A 15,394-nucleotide genomic window follows, 5' to 3' on the forward strand; every position below is an offset into this window, starting at 1 on the left:
AGTAAAGCCTTTCTACAAACAAACAATACCGGTTATAAGTGAGTTATACTTACAGTATGCTAATTTCAAATTTTAAGCGATTTAATAAATGATTTTTCTAGTTCGTTCGGTTCAAAGTCTATATTAAAAATTGCAGACTTTAGTTATTGCTAAATTAAACCAAGAAGCATTACTCGACGTTAGATTTTTCGAAATGTAGGGAGTATCTAAAATTTCTTTTCAAAGGGACTTCATTTGCACGAGAAGAGCACCGGGTGGCATGTGACTTGTTTTGTTTTGGGCTGGCTAATTTGAATATCAAAAACCTGTTATGTGAGAACAATTTGCCTAGCATGATGTAATAACGAGGATAAAAGATATGAAAAATGATTTTAAAAAAAACAGGTTTCTAGATTAAAATACAAGGATACATTGCGAGGATATTTTTTTTTCTTTTTCGAGAAATGAATAAAAAAGTAATTTTCCATTTAATAAAAGCTGTACCGTATAACTTTGTTTTTAAGGCTGGTTTGACATAAGTATAGGTTGAAAAATAGTTTAATCGTTTGAGTTGAGGCTGAAGTATCTAATGCAAAGCTTTTTTGCAGAGTTAGTTTTCATACCTGATATGAAAATAGGCAATAGAATTTAAATCCTTGATTACATTTAAAGAGAAAAACATAAAATTATAGGGATTAAAACCATTGTATTCAGTTAGAGTTAAGTTGTGAAGCGATGCATTTAATTGTCTGTCACGCACGTGTTACAATAACCATCAGTTTTAAAGTTACAGTATTTTATAACGAATAGCGGAGCGCAGTCATACTAAAAATAGCTTTGCATAATTAGACTCCCCGGCGAGATTCGGACAAACAAACCGATAGTTCACTGTGTATTACTGTGAATGAGTACGCTTCAACCCAAAAAAATCGCGATTTCATTGCAAGATGGTCACTACGAAACACTGTTGTTGGGGACAGTGTAAAAATGACTCGAGATACCCTGACAAACTGCCCAGATCGTTGAAAGAAATGGCAGATTTGGGCAAAAAGATATTTCTCCCTTTTCCGAAGCCATGGAACGATCTTGAGAGATGCCAACGATGGGTTAATGCCTGCTCTCGCGAAGATTTCACTGTAAAATGTATCACAAAAGACACGTATATTTGTGTAGAACATTGGCCTGGAGAAAAGGGACCGACCACAGAATTTCCAGACCCGTTGAAAGCGAATCTTTCGACTAGCGGAGTGGCGAAGGCAACACGAAAGAGAAAGCTCCCCAAACAACGACAACAGGCTGAACAACAGCAGACAAAGAAGTGCTGTGCTACCAACGATACTCCCATTGAAAGTCAAGACTATCAAGAAATTATGGAGGAGAACTGTCTTGTACAAGATGAAGGGAATTATTTAGAGAATAATAAGGCAACACAAACGGACGTAACAAAGCACGAGCTGGCAAGTAAAATCGAGAACATGATTTTACGTAATGAGCTCCAGTCTGGCTCATCTAGCGCCCCCAAAGTTATAAGCAATATATCTTATGAAGTCGTTGTGCACCATCCAGACCAAATGAAACATTTTGTTGGCCTCACATCGTCACAATTTGAGATGCTTCATGAGTTTCTTAATGATGTTTGCCCTCTAGAAACAATCTCATATTGGGGTTACAAAGATCGAAAGATATCAAAAGTAAAGTGCCAGCGAGGAATGTCCAAGTGGTCTTCTCGAGAGAAGCTGTACATTTGTCTCTTGAGGCTAAAAACTGGATTCACCATCAGGACGTTGTCTGTATTACTCAGTTCTCCCGACAAGGAAATCAAAGATAGCTATATCAGAGTAATATTTACAACGTTTATTCAGCTGATGTATAAGATTTTTCGACAAATGGAGACGGTGATGTTCCCATCGAGGCAGATATTGAGCCGCTTTCTACCAAGGGTTTTCAAGACCCTTAAGAATGTGCGATGCAGCATTGACTGCACAGAATTTCGTGTTGAAACGTCGAGGAACTTTGCTCAACAAGGAAATACCTTTTCCTCGTACAAACACGCCAACACTTTTAAGTGTCTCATTGCATGTACACCAAATGGAGGAGCATGTTTTATATCAGATCTGTTTGAGGGAGACATTTCTGACGTTGAAATTTTTGAGGAAAGTGGAATCATGAAGCACATTCAACCAGGGGATGTTATTTTAGCTGACAGAGGCTTTACAGTTCAAGATAACTTGTACCCACTCCAAGCCAAAGTAAAAATTCCTTCATTTTTGAAGGGGAGAAAGAGCCTATCAGCACAAGAAGAACTTGACACACGAGTTATAGCAAAGGCGAGAATACACATTGAAAGATTCAATCAGAGACTCAAACAGTTTAAGCTTGTGGGAAGGAAAATCCCTCTTTCGATTGCACCATTAGCTACACAAATAGTGGTAGTTGCGTGCGTGCTTGTTAATTTCCAAGAGGTCTTATGTAAGTAAATCATGCATGTGATCATAGCTAGGGGATGCCCATGAAAGGGTGCACCTGCACCCCTGTCAGGACATTGAAGGCCCACTCTTTGGCTACAAGAAGTTAAATATTTATCTAATTTAAAATGTTTGTATCAAAATAATTACAACAGAACTGTCTCTGTTAGGGTATTGTTAAACAAAGTCTCCCAAATAAAAACAACTCTATGGCATATACTGTATAATGATTGTATTTGGTTCATGTTGAGCAAATTTTCAACCACATTCACCCATCCTAGCTATGGACCTGCCCATGTCAGGCATTTGTATGAATAGAACACTTGAACATTGGACTTTATGTAAGTCAATGAAATATTGACTTGTGACAGACATAAGCAAGTGCAGATAGTCCCTTCAAGGTCAACTGAATGTTCTTGTGTACATGTCATTGTACTTAATATGCCATATACATCTGAGCTTGCATAAAAGACAGTATGTTACAAGTCATCATATATAGCTTTGTTAAAGCACTGTTTGGGTTTTAAAATTCACTGGTGTAGATTAAGTGAACAATAGGCTTTTGTAATATTGACATACGGAATTAGCAATTTGACTAAAGAAATGTCACATGGTTTTATATCTGTGTTAACAAATTAGTGGCTTTCATAAACTCATGAAATACACTTTAACATGTTTATCGCACTACGTCACTCCATTCCTTTGTTTTCTGCTGTGTTTATGTAGCTATTACACTGTAATCAGTACAATTTATTTCATGAGTTAATGAAACACACTCTATAACGTAGAAGAAAGTTCAAAAGGTAAAACGATGCTATAAAAAAATGATAAAAATGAAATGATATTATGCACTGAAATGCAACCTGGTGATTATCTAAACAATATAAATTACATGGCTTATTGAATATCCAAGTGGCTGTGCCTTATAAATAGAAAGGCCAGAGTTTGGCTTTCTGTACTCTTTAAGACCGTCATACACAAGCCATGCATGAAAGTGGTTGAAAACGCAGATATAATGATGGCCATTCCATAATGTAACACTGTGTAAATATAGTTCCTTTGTGTTCAGTTTTATAACCATAGGTAAATTGTCCATCCGTAAATAGCCTGCTCTACTGGCTAAGTCCAAAGAAAAGATAAAAATATCTCCAAAACTGCAAAAGTGACGTGCTGTACTTGTTCTCATACCAGAGCAGTGCCATGATAGATACTGTGTTCCATTACAATCAATTGAAATATTTTGTGTGCATGGAATTCCAATTGATGGCTGACTGTAGAACTTTCTTTGACATAGAGTGGGACCAGGATTTAGCCATTCAGATAGTGATTTCTCAAACGAATAGTCTTGGCCTGAAGGACACCCAAGTGTATTGCTACATGTCTTGTGTGTGTTGCATGGTGAAGGACATGAAGCTAGGTTACATGATGTTGTGACTTCACTTGTAAGAACAGAACTAAATAGTGGCATATAGTAATCTGCCTCATTGCCATATAGGTCACCAGGTGTTACCAGAGGTGGTGTAGGTAATGTCAATTTAGCATCTCCAAATTGGTGGAGTTCCACCAAATGAAGTGCCCTTTTAATTGCATCTCCTCTTTTAAGAATGTCAAGGTTTATCTTCTTTGATTTTACCAAACTTTGTAAAATCATGAGCCAGTTGTCAAGAGGGCATGTGTTGGTAAGACTTAAACCTCTATTAGTCATACCTCCCCAAGGTATGGCTATCAAATCATCAGGGATCTTTGACTGTGCTAGGAAGCTTGCAATGTCAATTTCGTCTTGGGAATAACTGTTATCAATATGACAAGATGACTGGGACAGGAATGGGTGGGTATCAGTACTACCATGTGACACTGTAGGCTGTGACGGGTGGGTATCAGTACTACCATGTGACACTGTAGGCTGTGACGGGTGGGTATTAGTACTACCAGGTGACACTGTAGGCTGTGATGGGTGGGTATCAGTACTACCAGGTGACACTGTAGGCTGTGACGGGTGGGTATTAGTACTACCGGGTGACAATGTAGGCTGTGACGGGTGGGTATTAGTACTACCAGGTGACACTGTAGGCTGTGACGGGTGGGTATTAGTACTACCAGAGGATGGATTAATATTAACTGGATTTAAAACTGGTAAAATGAAGGGATTCAAATCTCTGGGAACTCTCATTTCAAAGATCTCTGGAGCAATAACTTTTTTCCATAAGGCTGTGAGGTTCACCAATATATCTGAAATCAGTTGATCATCTCTTGTTATCCTCTCAATTGAAACAGGACCATCCTTTGCATACAAAACAAAGTCACAAAATTCTCTCTCAGTGACAAGTAGTTGCATCTGTACTTGGTAGAAGTAGTTGTGTGTGTGCTTCAAATAGCACTGCTTATCCTTGATGTTAAAACACTGTCTGCCTAGTACCTCCTTAGGAACCACACTATAATCCTCTGAAACAGCTTTGATGGTATGATCACTAAAAATTTTCAAGGATTTGATCTCAATGAGTCCATTTGGGCCTACTAGACCATCAGGTGAACATGCCAGCCAAGGGAATTTTGGGTTAACCCAGAGACCAGATGGATCTACTTGCTGCTTGGTTTGTTCTTGATACTTTGAAACAGCTTCAAGTTCACTTTCAAGTCCACGTGCCATCCAAACCGACTGATAATTTGGAGAAACTAAGTTCCAAATGTAAGAACATATGAACTTCTTACATCTGATCAAAGCAGTGCTTGAGTCATCAAGGACTAACTTTCCGACTCTAAATGCTTCAATGCATTTAGATGCTGTAAGTCGTAGCCACCTTTCTGACTGCCACATTTCACTTTTGCTTTGAGCTTCAGTGCCTTGTATTTGCATGAGGGATGGTGGAGTGATGTTGCATTCGAGGACCTTAAGCTGCTCTTCCAACACAGATAAATCTATGTCCTCCAGCTTGTAATCGGCATACTTCAGCTTTAACTGTGTTGTCCACATAGAACTTTTCCCCGTGCGACTACAGTCCTTTTCGATGTTTCTAAATAAAGCATTTAAGAGAGGATGTCAGCAAAAATCGAACATACGCCGGCAACAGTCGAAAAATCGAATTTGCTCATATTTTAGTATTAGGAAGACCTTGATGCGATATAAACCGTGGTATACTTCATTTGCCAAAATATCGCTTTATTTCCGAGAAAAACGAGGAAAACCAATTTGTGCATAATTGACCCTCTGAGAGAGCCAAAATATCATCCAACTTCGAGTGCCTCGCGTGCCTTGACAAAAATATGTATGGACTTGAGTATTGAAAAACTTTTTTTAACATGGTCTTGGTTTTAAATCTGTGAAATTTTATTATTTTCCAATAAATCTATGTTGGCGAAAAATTTTTTATTACCAAGTTACTTTGATAAGTCATCAAATATAAAGAACTTTCAAAAAATATTTAAACCATGTGCTATATAAAATAAAAGGTCGATATTTAGAAATTGAGAAGTTAAAATAATGTTCTAATCGTGAGTAAAGTGATTGTTTTGGGTATTTTGATCTGCGACGAGTAATAAGGGTTTAAAGTTGGAGAAAATTGCTCTACTTTACGAATACGTTTAATGGTGACTGTTCTAAAAATCGTTTATCAGCCAGCGATATACGGATTTTACTTTCATATTTTATTTTTTTAAAGCGTAATGATTGATAATGACTGTATATTAATATCCTTTATGGTCCAATAAAGCCTACTTCTAAAGAAGCTAGAACGTATGAGGATATTTTCAGGAGAATTCGTCTTTGTCAATACGAACGTGACATGTAAAGGTGTGACGCGGTAGCATCAAAGGCCACACCCACTTCTTTTAGAATGCCGCGCGTTCACGAACTTTGGGTAACGCAACGCTGTTGTTGTTAGTAAAAGCACTTGACTCTGAAAAAATGCTCCTTTATTGTGGATAATTTTAATTTTATTAATCCATCTTTTCAAACTATGTAGTTTTATAGTATTTCAAGCTAGTAGTTTGCATTTTTTTAAATATTTTGCTCTTTAAGGAAATATTTTAAATTTATTTGATCGTACCGAACGGCCGCTTTTTCTTCGAAATTTCTCCAATTTTAAATCTCCATTACTCGTCGCAGAACAAAATACCCAAAACAATCACTTTACTCACGATTAGAACATTGTTTTAACTTCTCAAATTCTAAATATCGACGATTTATTTTATATAGCACATGGTTTAAATATTTTTTGAAAGTTCTTTATATTTGATGACTTATCAAAGTAACTTGGTAATAAAAAATTTTTCGCCAACATAGATTTATTGGAAAATAATAAAATTTCACAGATTTAAAACCAAGACCATGTTAAAAAAAGTTTTTCAATACTCAAGTCCATACATATTTTTGTCAAGGCACGCGAGGCACTCGAAGTTGGATGATATTTTGGCTCTCTCAGAGGGTCAATTATGCACAAATTGGTTTTCCTCGTTTTTCTCGGAAATAAAGCCATATTTCTAAAAACGAAGTATACCACGATTTGTTTTGGCTATATGTCTACCTTATACTTGAATATAAGCGAAATCGATTTTTGACTGTTGCCAGAAAATTTCGATTTTGTTTGATTTTTGCTGACATCTACTCTTAAGTGCTTTTCTGTCACGAATCTGTATTGTGGTGGTCGAGGATCGAACTCGATTACCTTTATTCGGCTTTTCTTTTTCTTTGAAGGATAATTAGCCTCAGAAAGTCTTTGGGGATTTTTCTTGCGTTTTTTACCCTTGTTCCATGAACATTCCTTACTGGTACATGGTGTTGATACGGTGAACCCGTTTGCCTTTACGTGGTCAGTAAGGTGAAGGAGAACTGCTATAATGTGGCTACAGCGACCTAGCTGGGAGACTTTACATGGATTGCACATCGCATGCACAACGGCACCACTAATACTAGATAAAACAATCGTGACATTATGAGGGTAATCATTTCGCATAGAAGGCCAGACATGAGCGCGTAGAAAGTAGTAATCGTCGTTCTTGTTGTCTGTTATATCATGCACAAAGCCGGATTCTACGTATTTTCGTCCGTTTTTAAAGGGTTTATCAGTCATGTGGCCAAGTCCATGGCTCTCGTTGTCGTCGTTCTCTTCCTCGTTGCTTGATGGAAGGGATTCCAAGCCATAGTAGTGCACGTGGCCGTAGTTAAACTGCGATGGTATATCGTATGCCGGGAATTTCTTCCATCCGGAATTTGGTATGTCCGGGATCTTTCGTAAATTTGGTTTCTTTACATCATCTCCTGTTTTTTCTCGTAAAGCTTTGGCTTCAAACCATTTTCCATCATCAATACTTGGATCGAGAACATGATTATTGCCTGACGATATTGCCTGACGCGTGCGATTAAATCGCTTCGTTTACCGCTAAGTTTCAACCCTCTGCATTTCAGCCAACGTTTCAGCTGCTCTAATGTATAGTTATCCGGCTCGCTTTCAAATTTTGAACCAGGAACGCCATCATTTTCATTGAGAACAGTGATAAAACTCGACGTAATTTTCGAAGTTGCCGCCATGCCATCTCTTAAAGTGCACCTACACCCTATTTTTTTAATATTCTTAACTGTTTGTACGGAACTTTTTAAAATGTTTTGTGGTATTTCGGTCACATTTGAAAAAAAAATTGAATGCGAAAAATTGTTTTAAAAATACGAAATGCGTGGTCCATTACCGCAGAATCAAAGCGGGAGTCTGGGTCCGAGTGTGACGTCACCCCAGGCCATGACTTGTTGCTTGGTGCACGAAAGTTAGTAAACAGATCGAGTACTTTTGAAACACAAGAGATTTTTGAAGACAAATTCGTGAAGATGGACTCTGATAACTCTGATCTAGAGACATCTTTTGACTTACAAGATGAATACGATGTTGAGGACGAATGTTTTGACTGTTCTGAGCAGTCCGATTCAGGAGAATATTTGTCAGTCGAAGGAAATGATGATACCTCTGAGTGGTACGAAGGGCATCATTCAGGAGAACCTCTGGCAGACGAAGAATGGACGAGACAGTATGAAAATACTGAACGAGAAAATGCCAAGATTGAGGAAATGCTTCACAAACGATTGACTGCCGTTAGCGTAGTAAGCGAATGGTGAGTTTTCTGTGCTATTGAAACATAAAAGCGCCCCGTGAATTTATAATGCGAGAGCGGTTTCGCCAAACCGTAAACAATGTTTTTGAATGAGCTCGAGGATGACACTAACCAAGATTGCGACTTTTGTAAGCTTTACAGTTTCTTGTTACGTGTACATTGAACATTCGTGTTTTTACTGTTTGTTTTGAAGGTGCAAGTGTGGCAATTGCTCTACTGAGATGCTAGTAAATATAAGCGAATGCTATTGCTGCAAAGAACTCGACGGATGCGACGAAGCTCTCCATTCTCAAGAAGTCCTTCAAGACCTTGATGAAAATGCCGAGCTGAACTGCATAACCGAACATCCTGGCTTCTCAGCAGTATGTCTCCAAAAATGGAGTCTTAAGCTAGCAGCTGATAAGTACAAAACCAGAGATCGGAAAAGATATCAACAATCAGGATCAGAGGAAAGGTAAGCTGAATTTGTGGCTTCTTTATGTACACATTATACTTTAACCAAAGAAATTATGAAAAAACCTTATCAATAAAAAGTTAAATATGCCAAAAATATTTTTATAAAGCAGTTTGTCCTTCTCGACATTAATTCCAAGGATTGCATGGGATATGATAATTTTTGCAGTGAACCAACCCCCAAACTCATGAAATTACCTTAATAAATCAAACTATTTTATATTCATTAGTTATTGATCATAATTTTGTTGTAATCACACACTAAACTGATTCATTATTGACATTCCAGCTTCCTTCGTAGCATTGCATATAGGGAGTTCACAAGACTAGTGCATGGGTATTTGGGATACAAGAGACGAATTCCACTACCAGCCTGTGCTTACACACGCATCAGAGAATGTTTCAGAATTTCTGAAGATGAACTACACAGTGGGTTTGAAATGGATCTTGAGCCTTTAGTTTGACTGCACAATGACAAGATATAAAAATAAAAAGTATTTAATACAAATTTTGTAGATGAAACAATTTAGTGTTTTAATAGTCGATGTTTTTTTTAATTTCTTTGGTTTTTTGGACAGTCAATGACATTCTTGTGTCCTTTCATAGGATTTTTGCATAGGCTGCAATGTGGGGCTCTCTTGGCATGTTCTCTACTTGTTAGTTGGTTTTGTTCAGGGACATCTAAAGAAAAAATATTAAAAATGTATAAGTAATATAAAATTTATAAATTTAGCTAAGATGTAAAAAGTACCTGCACAAGTAGGAGGAACATCCTCAACCACAATGCTTTTCCTGTGCAAGTGCTTTTGAAGAGCCTCCTCTCTTGGCTGCTTCTCCAGCATTGAATTCATTGGTGCTGGGGTCATCTGTCTTAATTCATCTTGTGCAGCAGTCAAGTCTTCTTTTGATGAATTCATGAACGTCTGGAAAATTTCTTCCACGTAACCTATAATAAAAATTGAGTTTAAAATTATGAGTGACAAAAATGTAACCCTTGAAGCACAACACATAGCCTACCATAGTCTGGTTTTACTCTGACATCCCTTATCGTGGCTTCTCCATTTTTGAACTTGGGATAAACCACCTTTTGTCTGTTGTTGCCTCCCGTTGTTTCTACCTCTCTCCGAAGATTAAGGTTGAAATGCATAGCAGCAAGAATGTGTCTGAAAAGAAAATATCCAAATTTTAAACATATGCAGTTGGATTTGACAGGGTTTTACCTTTGGGGTTCATTGGACTCCCAAGTTATCTAAAATTGAATCCTATGGCATATATGTTTTTCAAACTCTCTTTATTTCAAAGATATTTTCGTGTCTCTAGAAAGCAATCTATTTTTGTTTGGGCGTCCTATTCATATTTTTTTTACATATATAACCCAAATTTGGTGATCTTATTTATCAATCAGGTTTCTCGCTAAAATTCTAAATACAAACCGGCAATACATTCCAACATATGAATATGCAATCATTTTGGGAGCAAACTGATTGATGAGGGAATGGAATCCTTCCAAGCAACTGGTCTGCGCCCAAGGGGAAGCTTGCTGGATACCCTTTTTCAGAGAATCTTTTGTCAAGGCTTTACAAATTTTTTCATACACCTCTGACCCTAAAGAAAAAAAGGTAGCTTAGAAAGTGTTTTAAATTTTGAGATTAATAATCTTACACTCCTGCTTACTTCTTGGGTGAGAACTTTACACAAGATGACAATAGTTTAGTTTGGACTTTATGAAACTTAAAGCCAAATAGAATACATTATGCAAAATGTACCTTTAGATAACCAACGTCTGGGTTGAAGTATCCCATGATTGCACTTGTTAAAAATTGGATCATCTAGGCTATTGTGAACATTCACTATGTGACTGAGAAAAGATTTAAACTTTGCCCAGATCACAGTACCAGAACCATTTGAAGTAGATGTGGCACTCCAGTACAGATGCCTCTCACAGGGCTTTATCCACTCCTTTACTTCTTCATAATGCTTTTCTTTAGAAATTTTTGTGAGGACTTTCCTGATTTCTGAAATGCATAAAATTAATCTACATGTAGTGGTAGTGCACATGTATTCAAATCTAATAAGCCTAAAGCGAGATGATATTTTACCCCCGACTCTATGCCATAATAGTTTTTAAAATTCTTTCACATCAAAACTTTTGATTCCTTAGAGAATACAGGAACAATAGTCATAGTTAGTGAACATAAACAAAGTGAAAAGGACTATAGTCTAGTAACGGGTGGTAAAAAATCATCTTGCTTCAGGATTATATATAAACTTTTCATGCGTCAGGGCAAGTATGCTCTATATCTACTCATTGCAATAACGGTTTCATAATAATAAATCACTGACAGGTTTAATATTACAGTGCGGCTAATGAAACCGTGGCCAATTGTATAAAATTGACCGGTAAGAATTTCGAACTTAATGCTACCATATGATTGGCTAATAATTCTAGTTTATCAAGTTACCCTGGATATAGTAATCACACTAACTATTCTGCATATACTGTATATTGGTCATTTGCATACAAATCAAAGCAATAATGAAGTCACTCATAACTCACTTTTCTTAAGGTGCCATAAATCAAAGTAGTGGACAATGTTTGTCAACACCTTCTTCATGTGACAAGCAATACCAGTGTGTCGGTCAGATATAAATGTTAAGATCACAATCCCATATCCTATTAGGTAATCCATGCATTGTTTGAAGCCTTCAAACTCCATTGCAGGACTATTTCCCACTTGGTTCCTCTGCGGGCAATGAAATAAAAAATATTTGTTTGCTGAAACAAAATTTGTGGTTCATGAAAAATAAAGATGGCAGTAATTGATATTAACTGCTATTTTTATTATAGATGGTTCAAAAGAGAGTCCTACTGATAAAGTTCATGTCTCACCTGAATTAATGCAAAATGTATAATCATGGGGACAGTGCAACAAAACATGGTATATGCACCATATTTTGCACTGTGCCCCATGCTGTCATGCCGTCCATCACCTGCTAGTACAACACCACTGCCCATGGACTTTATGTTGTCAAGCATCTTCTTCTGGTAGCTTTTCCAGTACATATGTATTGCAGGGAACAGCTTGGTCTGCAAATAAAATACAAAATCCATATAATGCTATTTCTTCTCCATCTTCGATCAGAAGATGCATTTGTTTGTTTATCTTAACTGATTGTACCATTATCATTATAAACTACCTATGACAAACATAGTACAATATATAATACCAACACTCACTCTTTGATGTTTAAAGAACGTAGTCATCGACACACAACCAAGACCCATGTGTGCAAAGATTTTTGATATTTTGGAGATTGATCCCCCAGCCAAAAGGATTGCCATGCAAAGGAGAAAGTTCCCTGCTGGTACACCCCAACCTGGTATCACTGGTTGACTGTGCCAGACATTTTCCCTCTTTAGACACTTTGGGTTGCTGCAGGCAGTTTTTATTACAACTTCTGTCCCAACTTGGCTCACTTCTACCAGGGGGTTATCACTTTTGCAACAGTGACAAAACTTGAACAGCAATAACAGCTGGGACAGAAAAACAATGAACTTTGGCTCTGATCGCAGATTGGTGTCATTCAATTGAACCCTGAAATAAGTATATGTGATATGTGTTAAAAATATTAAATGGGTATATTAGCAGTATCATGAAGTGCAGCTACATTATGTTGTACATGGCATTAGTAAACATGAACATTATAAAGTAGAGAGGGGAAAAACACACCTGTGAGCTGAATTTTCTATATCATCCTCAGATTCATTTGCTGACTCCTCTGACTGTGTTTCATAGCTGTCATCTGGTTCTTCTTCTGTTACTTCCTCCTCGCTTTGGTCATCACTGTCGTAATCCCACTCTGAATCAGTTACACTTTCTTCTTGAGGAACTGAGTCACCCACTGTCTGAGTTGCCTTGTTTTTCGTTTTGTTATTCTTAAGGCCTGATAATAATAATATTTATAAAGATTTCAAGTATTAGGTTCACAAATACATATTAGTATAATATATCCTTCTAGGAACCCTAAGAATGTTTGTCACTTATAAAATCACACATACTTATAAGGACTAGCTACATTACTTACGTCTTGTAAGCCTTCTGCATTCAAGCTTCCTTTTCCTCAGGTGTGATCTCAGGGATATTACTTGGTTTCTCAGCAGTCTCCTTTCTTTTTGCCATTTGGCTTCACCAGTCGTAGGGTCTCTAGTACTCGATGTCTCCTCCGTTTCCATGAAATCGACATTTTCGTCCTCCCTGTTCTCGGCACTCTGGTGAAAGAAAATCGATAGTCGATTGAGCTACACTGTATTATGTAAACAATCATCCTTACTCTACCATAAACAATGACTCGTGTTCAAAACATATGAGTAATAAAGCCCATAAGACTAAGTTGTAATAATAATCACCGTAATATCTTCAGTATTAGAGACAGGAGCAACTTCTAAAACCTCTTCTCTTTGTGCCACAGGCAAGAGCATAGGCTCAGGCTCGCTGACTGGTTCAGTTGTACCAGGGTCTTCGACAGTGGCGTCATCATGATGATCTTGATGTGCAGTACTACTGGGGACGCTTTTAGAAGCAGCAGTCGACACGGTGGCATTTTTTAATGATTCTCTTAAAGTCTATCACGAAAAATACACTTTATTAGTTTCATAAGAAGGTTGCAGTAAATGTTTTAGCTGAGTTTTTTACCTTTCTTCGATTGCGATATGTTTGCTGTTTCTTTGGCGAGTCTAGTTGACCAGCATGTAGCGTGGGGTAAACATTCACTCCAAAACTGTCTCGTTTCAGTCGAGGGATGGCCGGTTTTCCCAAGGTAGCAAGAGTTGTAAATCTTCGCTCAAATGATTCTACTCTAAAATGCACAGAACATATGCACGAGTTCCTTGTAGGCTCCCACTTTGCACGCTTCACCTTTACAAACTTTATCCATCTAGTCCTTCGCTTCTTGGCCTCGGGTCTTTCATCATTAAAATACGGAATACTATGAAGGGCAATCCCTTCAGGAATATTTGGAACGTTGCTACATCCCCAAACTACACATTTGTTGGGCATTTTAGCGTTTGGAAATAAAACGTATTTAAGAAATTTGATAAAAGCAAGCGAATAGTCTAGAAAAATCTGTATAGAATCTGTGGTAATCTTTGGTTGTGTTGGCCTGTGGTGACGTCACACACCGCTCGCCCCAATCTCCTCTGTAATTACGGCCATGGTTCACTTACTTCGGCTAAAATGGTCAATTTTTCAATCTTTGACAGAGCACCAAAAATTCCCGTTTTGATGGATCTAAAAAATTTTTCCACAAATCTGCTTTTTGTGCCTTAAAGTTTTACTCCAGATCAGAAAAAAATAGGGTGTAGGTGCACTTTAAAGGCTGATTTGTTTGTCCGAATCTCAGCAGGGGTCACAATTTCGTGACGTCACGACTGCGCTCCGCTACATAACATACAGTGTCGTGACACTGAAATCGCTTGCGTGTTTGAGAAAAACTTTCGCGACAAGAAAAAAACTGACAAGTGACTACTTTTTTAAGGCATTGATTTCAAAAAATATTTAAAAACTAGCTACAGCTAATAATGTTCTTTTGTAACAACAACGATGTTAATAATGATATTAATATTCAGCGCTCCTGACTCAAATGGTTTCCGTTTCGAGGAAATCGTAAAGAAAACGTCTCGCGATAATAATAAAACATTATATTTGTTAGAGCAGGCTGAAGCTGATTATATTTTCGGCTTTCGCCGATGGGTGCATTATACTACACTATTATTTTATGTGAAACAACACTAAACTCACATGTTGATTCGTCAACTATAAAATTGCACAATTGTTTATGAACCAGCTGTACCGTCATAGTGTCATATTTTAAAACGGTTCCAAATGTGAGACTATGGTTAGTAATAAAGTTGAAATCCCAGTAGGACTGTGAGTAGTGCAGCAACACTCCTAACGGGTATCGGTCATTACTAGTGTTTACAAAGTAACTGTTAGAAATCTCGCGTTCTGATTGATTGAGAGCGCGTGCTTTATGAGAGCATACAGCACGCGGGCGCACTTTCAGTTGCGTAATTCCTATCTAAAAGTAAGAGTTAATTACCTCGAACGGAGGCAATAAGCCATATACATCCCGAGGGCCGCAGGACCGAGGGATGTATAGGCTTATTGCCGACGTTCGAGGTAATTAAGTATTTTATTTATCAATTGAGAAGGTTTTCTATCAAATGTTGCTCATTATAAATGCGAACGGTCTATATATATAGTTATTAACCGGGTTAATAACTATATATTGACCTCGCATTTATAATGAGGGTTATAACAAAAATAAAACCTTGTAAATAACAAAGAAAACCGTGTCAATTGATAAATAATAACGGTTATTATGAATTATATTTTGTCAAA

The 15,394-nt window shown here is 37.4% G+C and overlaps 3 protein-coding genes and 1 pseudogene across 3 annotated transcripts; 2 read left to right on the forward strand and 2 right to left on the reverse strand.

Annotated features, from left to right (window-relative positions):
• Positions 1-792: 792 nt before the first annotated feature.
• On the forward strand, positions 793-2,659 carry LOC148909118 (uncharacterized). The gene has a single exon (XM_089033832.1). It carries the CDS (start codon positions 927-929, stop codon positions 2,454-2,456), a length of 1,530 nt encoding a protein of 509 aa, XP_088889958.1. The 5' UTR covers positions 793-926; the 3' UTR covers positions 2,457-2,659.
• Positions 2,660-7,968, reverse strand: LOC148909119 (uncharacterized; annotated as a pseudogene).
• Positions 7,946-9,966, forward strand: LOC148909120 (uncharacterized). Its single transcript, XM_089033833.1, has 3 exons — positions 7,946-8,540; positions 8,734-8,994; positions 9,283-9,966. Exons 1-3 carry the CDS (start codon positions 8,080-8,082, stop codon positions 9,455-9,457), a joined length of 897 nt encoding a protein of 298 aa, XP_088889959.1. The 5' UTR covers positions 7,946-8,079; the 3' UTR covers positions 9,458-9,966.
• On the reverse strand, positions 9,476-14,346 carry LOC148909121 (uncharacterized). Its single transcript, XM_089033831.1, has 12 exons — positions 13,688-14,346; positions 13,402-13,617; positions 13,080-13,263; positions 12,725-12,938; positions 12,232-12,589; positions 11,884-12,081; positions 11,551-11,737; positions 10,760-11,008; positions 10,427-10,598; positions 10,011-10,156; positions 9,745-9,939; positions 9,476-9,674 (listed from the first exon to the last, which is right to left on the reverse strand). Exons 1-12 carry the CDS (start codon positions 14,048-14,050, stop codon positions 9,547-9,549), a joined length of 2,610 nt encoding a protein of 869 aa, XP_088889957.1. The 5' UTR covers positions 14,051-14,346; the 3' UTR covers positions 9,476-9,546.
• Positions 14,347-15,394: the final 1,048 nt, after the last annotated feature.

Source organism: Actinia tenebrosa, unplaced genomic scaffold, assembly GCF_029948245.1.
Source record: "Actinia tenebrosa isolate PJP-AT-01 unplaced genomic scaffold, QUT_ActTen_1.0 PGA_scaffold2__45_contigs__length_23673736, whole genome shotgun sequence".
Taxonomy (NCBI): Eukaryota; Metazoa; Cnidaria; class Anthozoa; order Actiniaria; family Actiniidae; genus Actinia; species Actinia tenebrosa.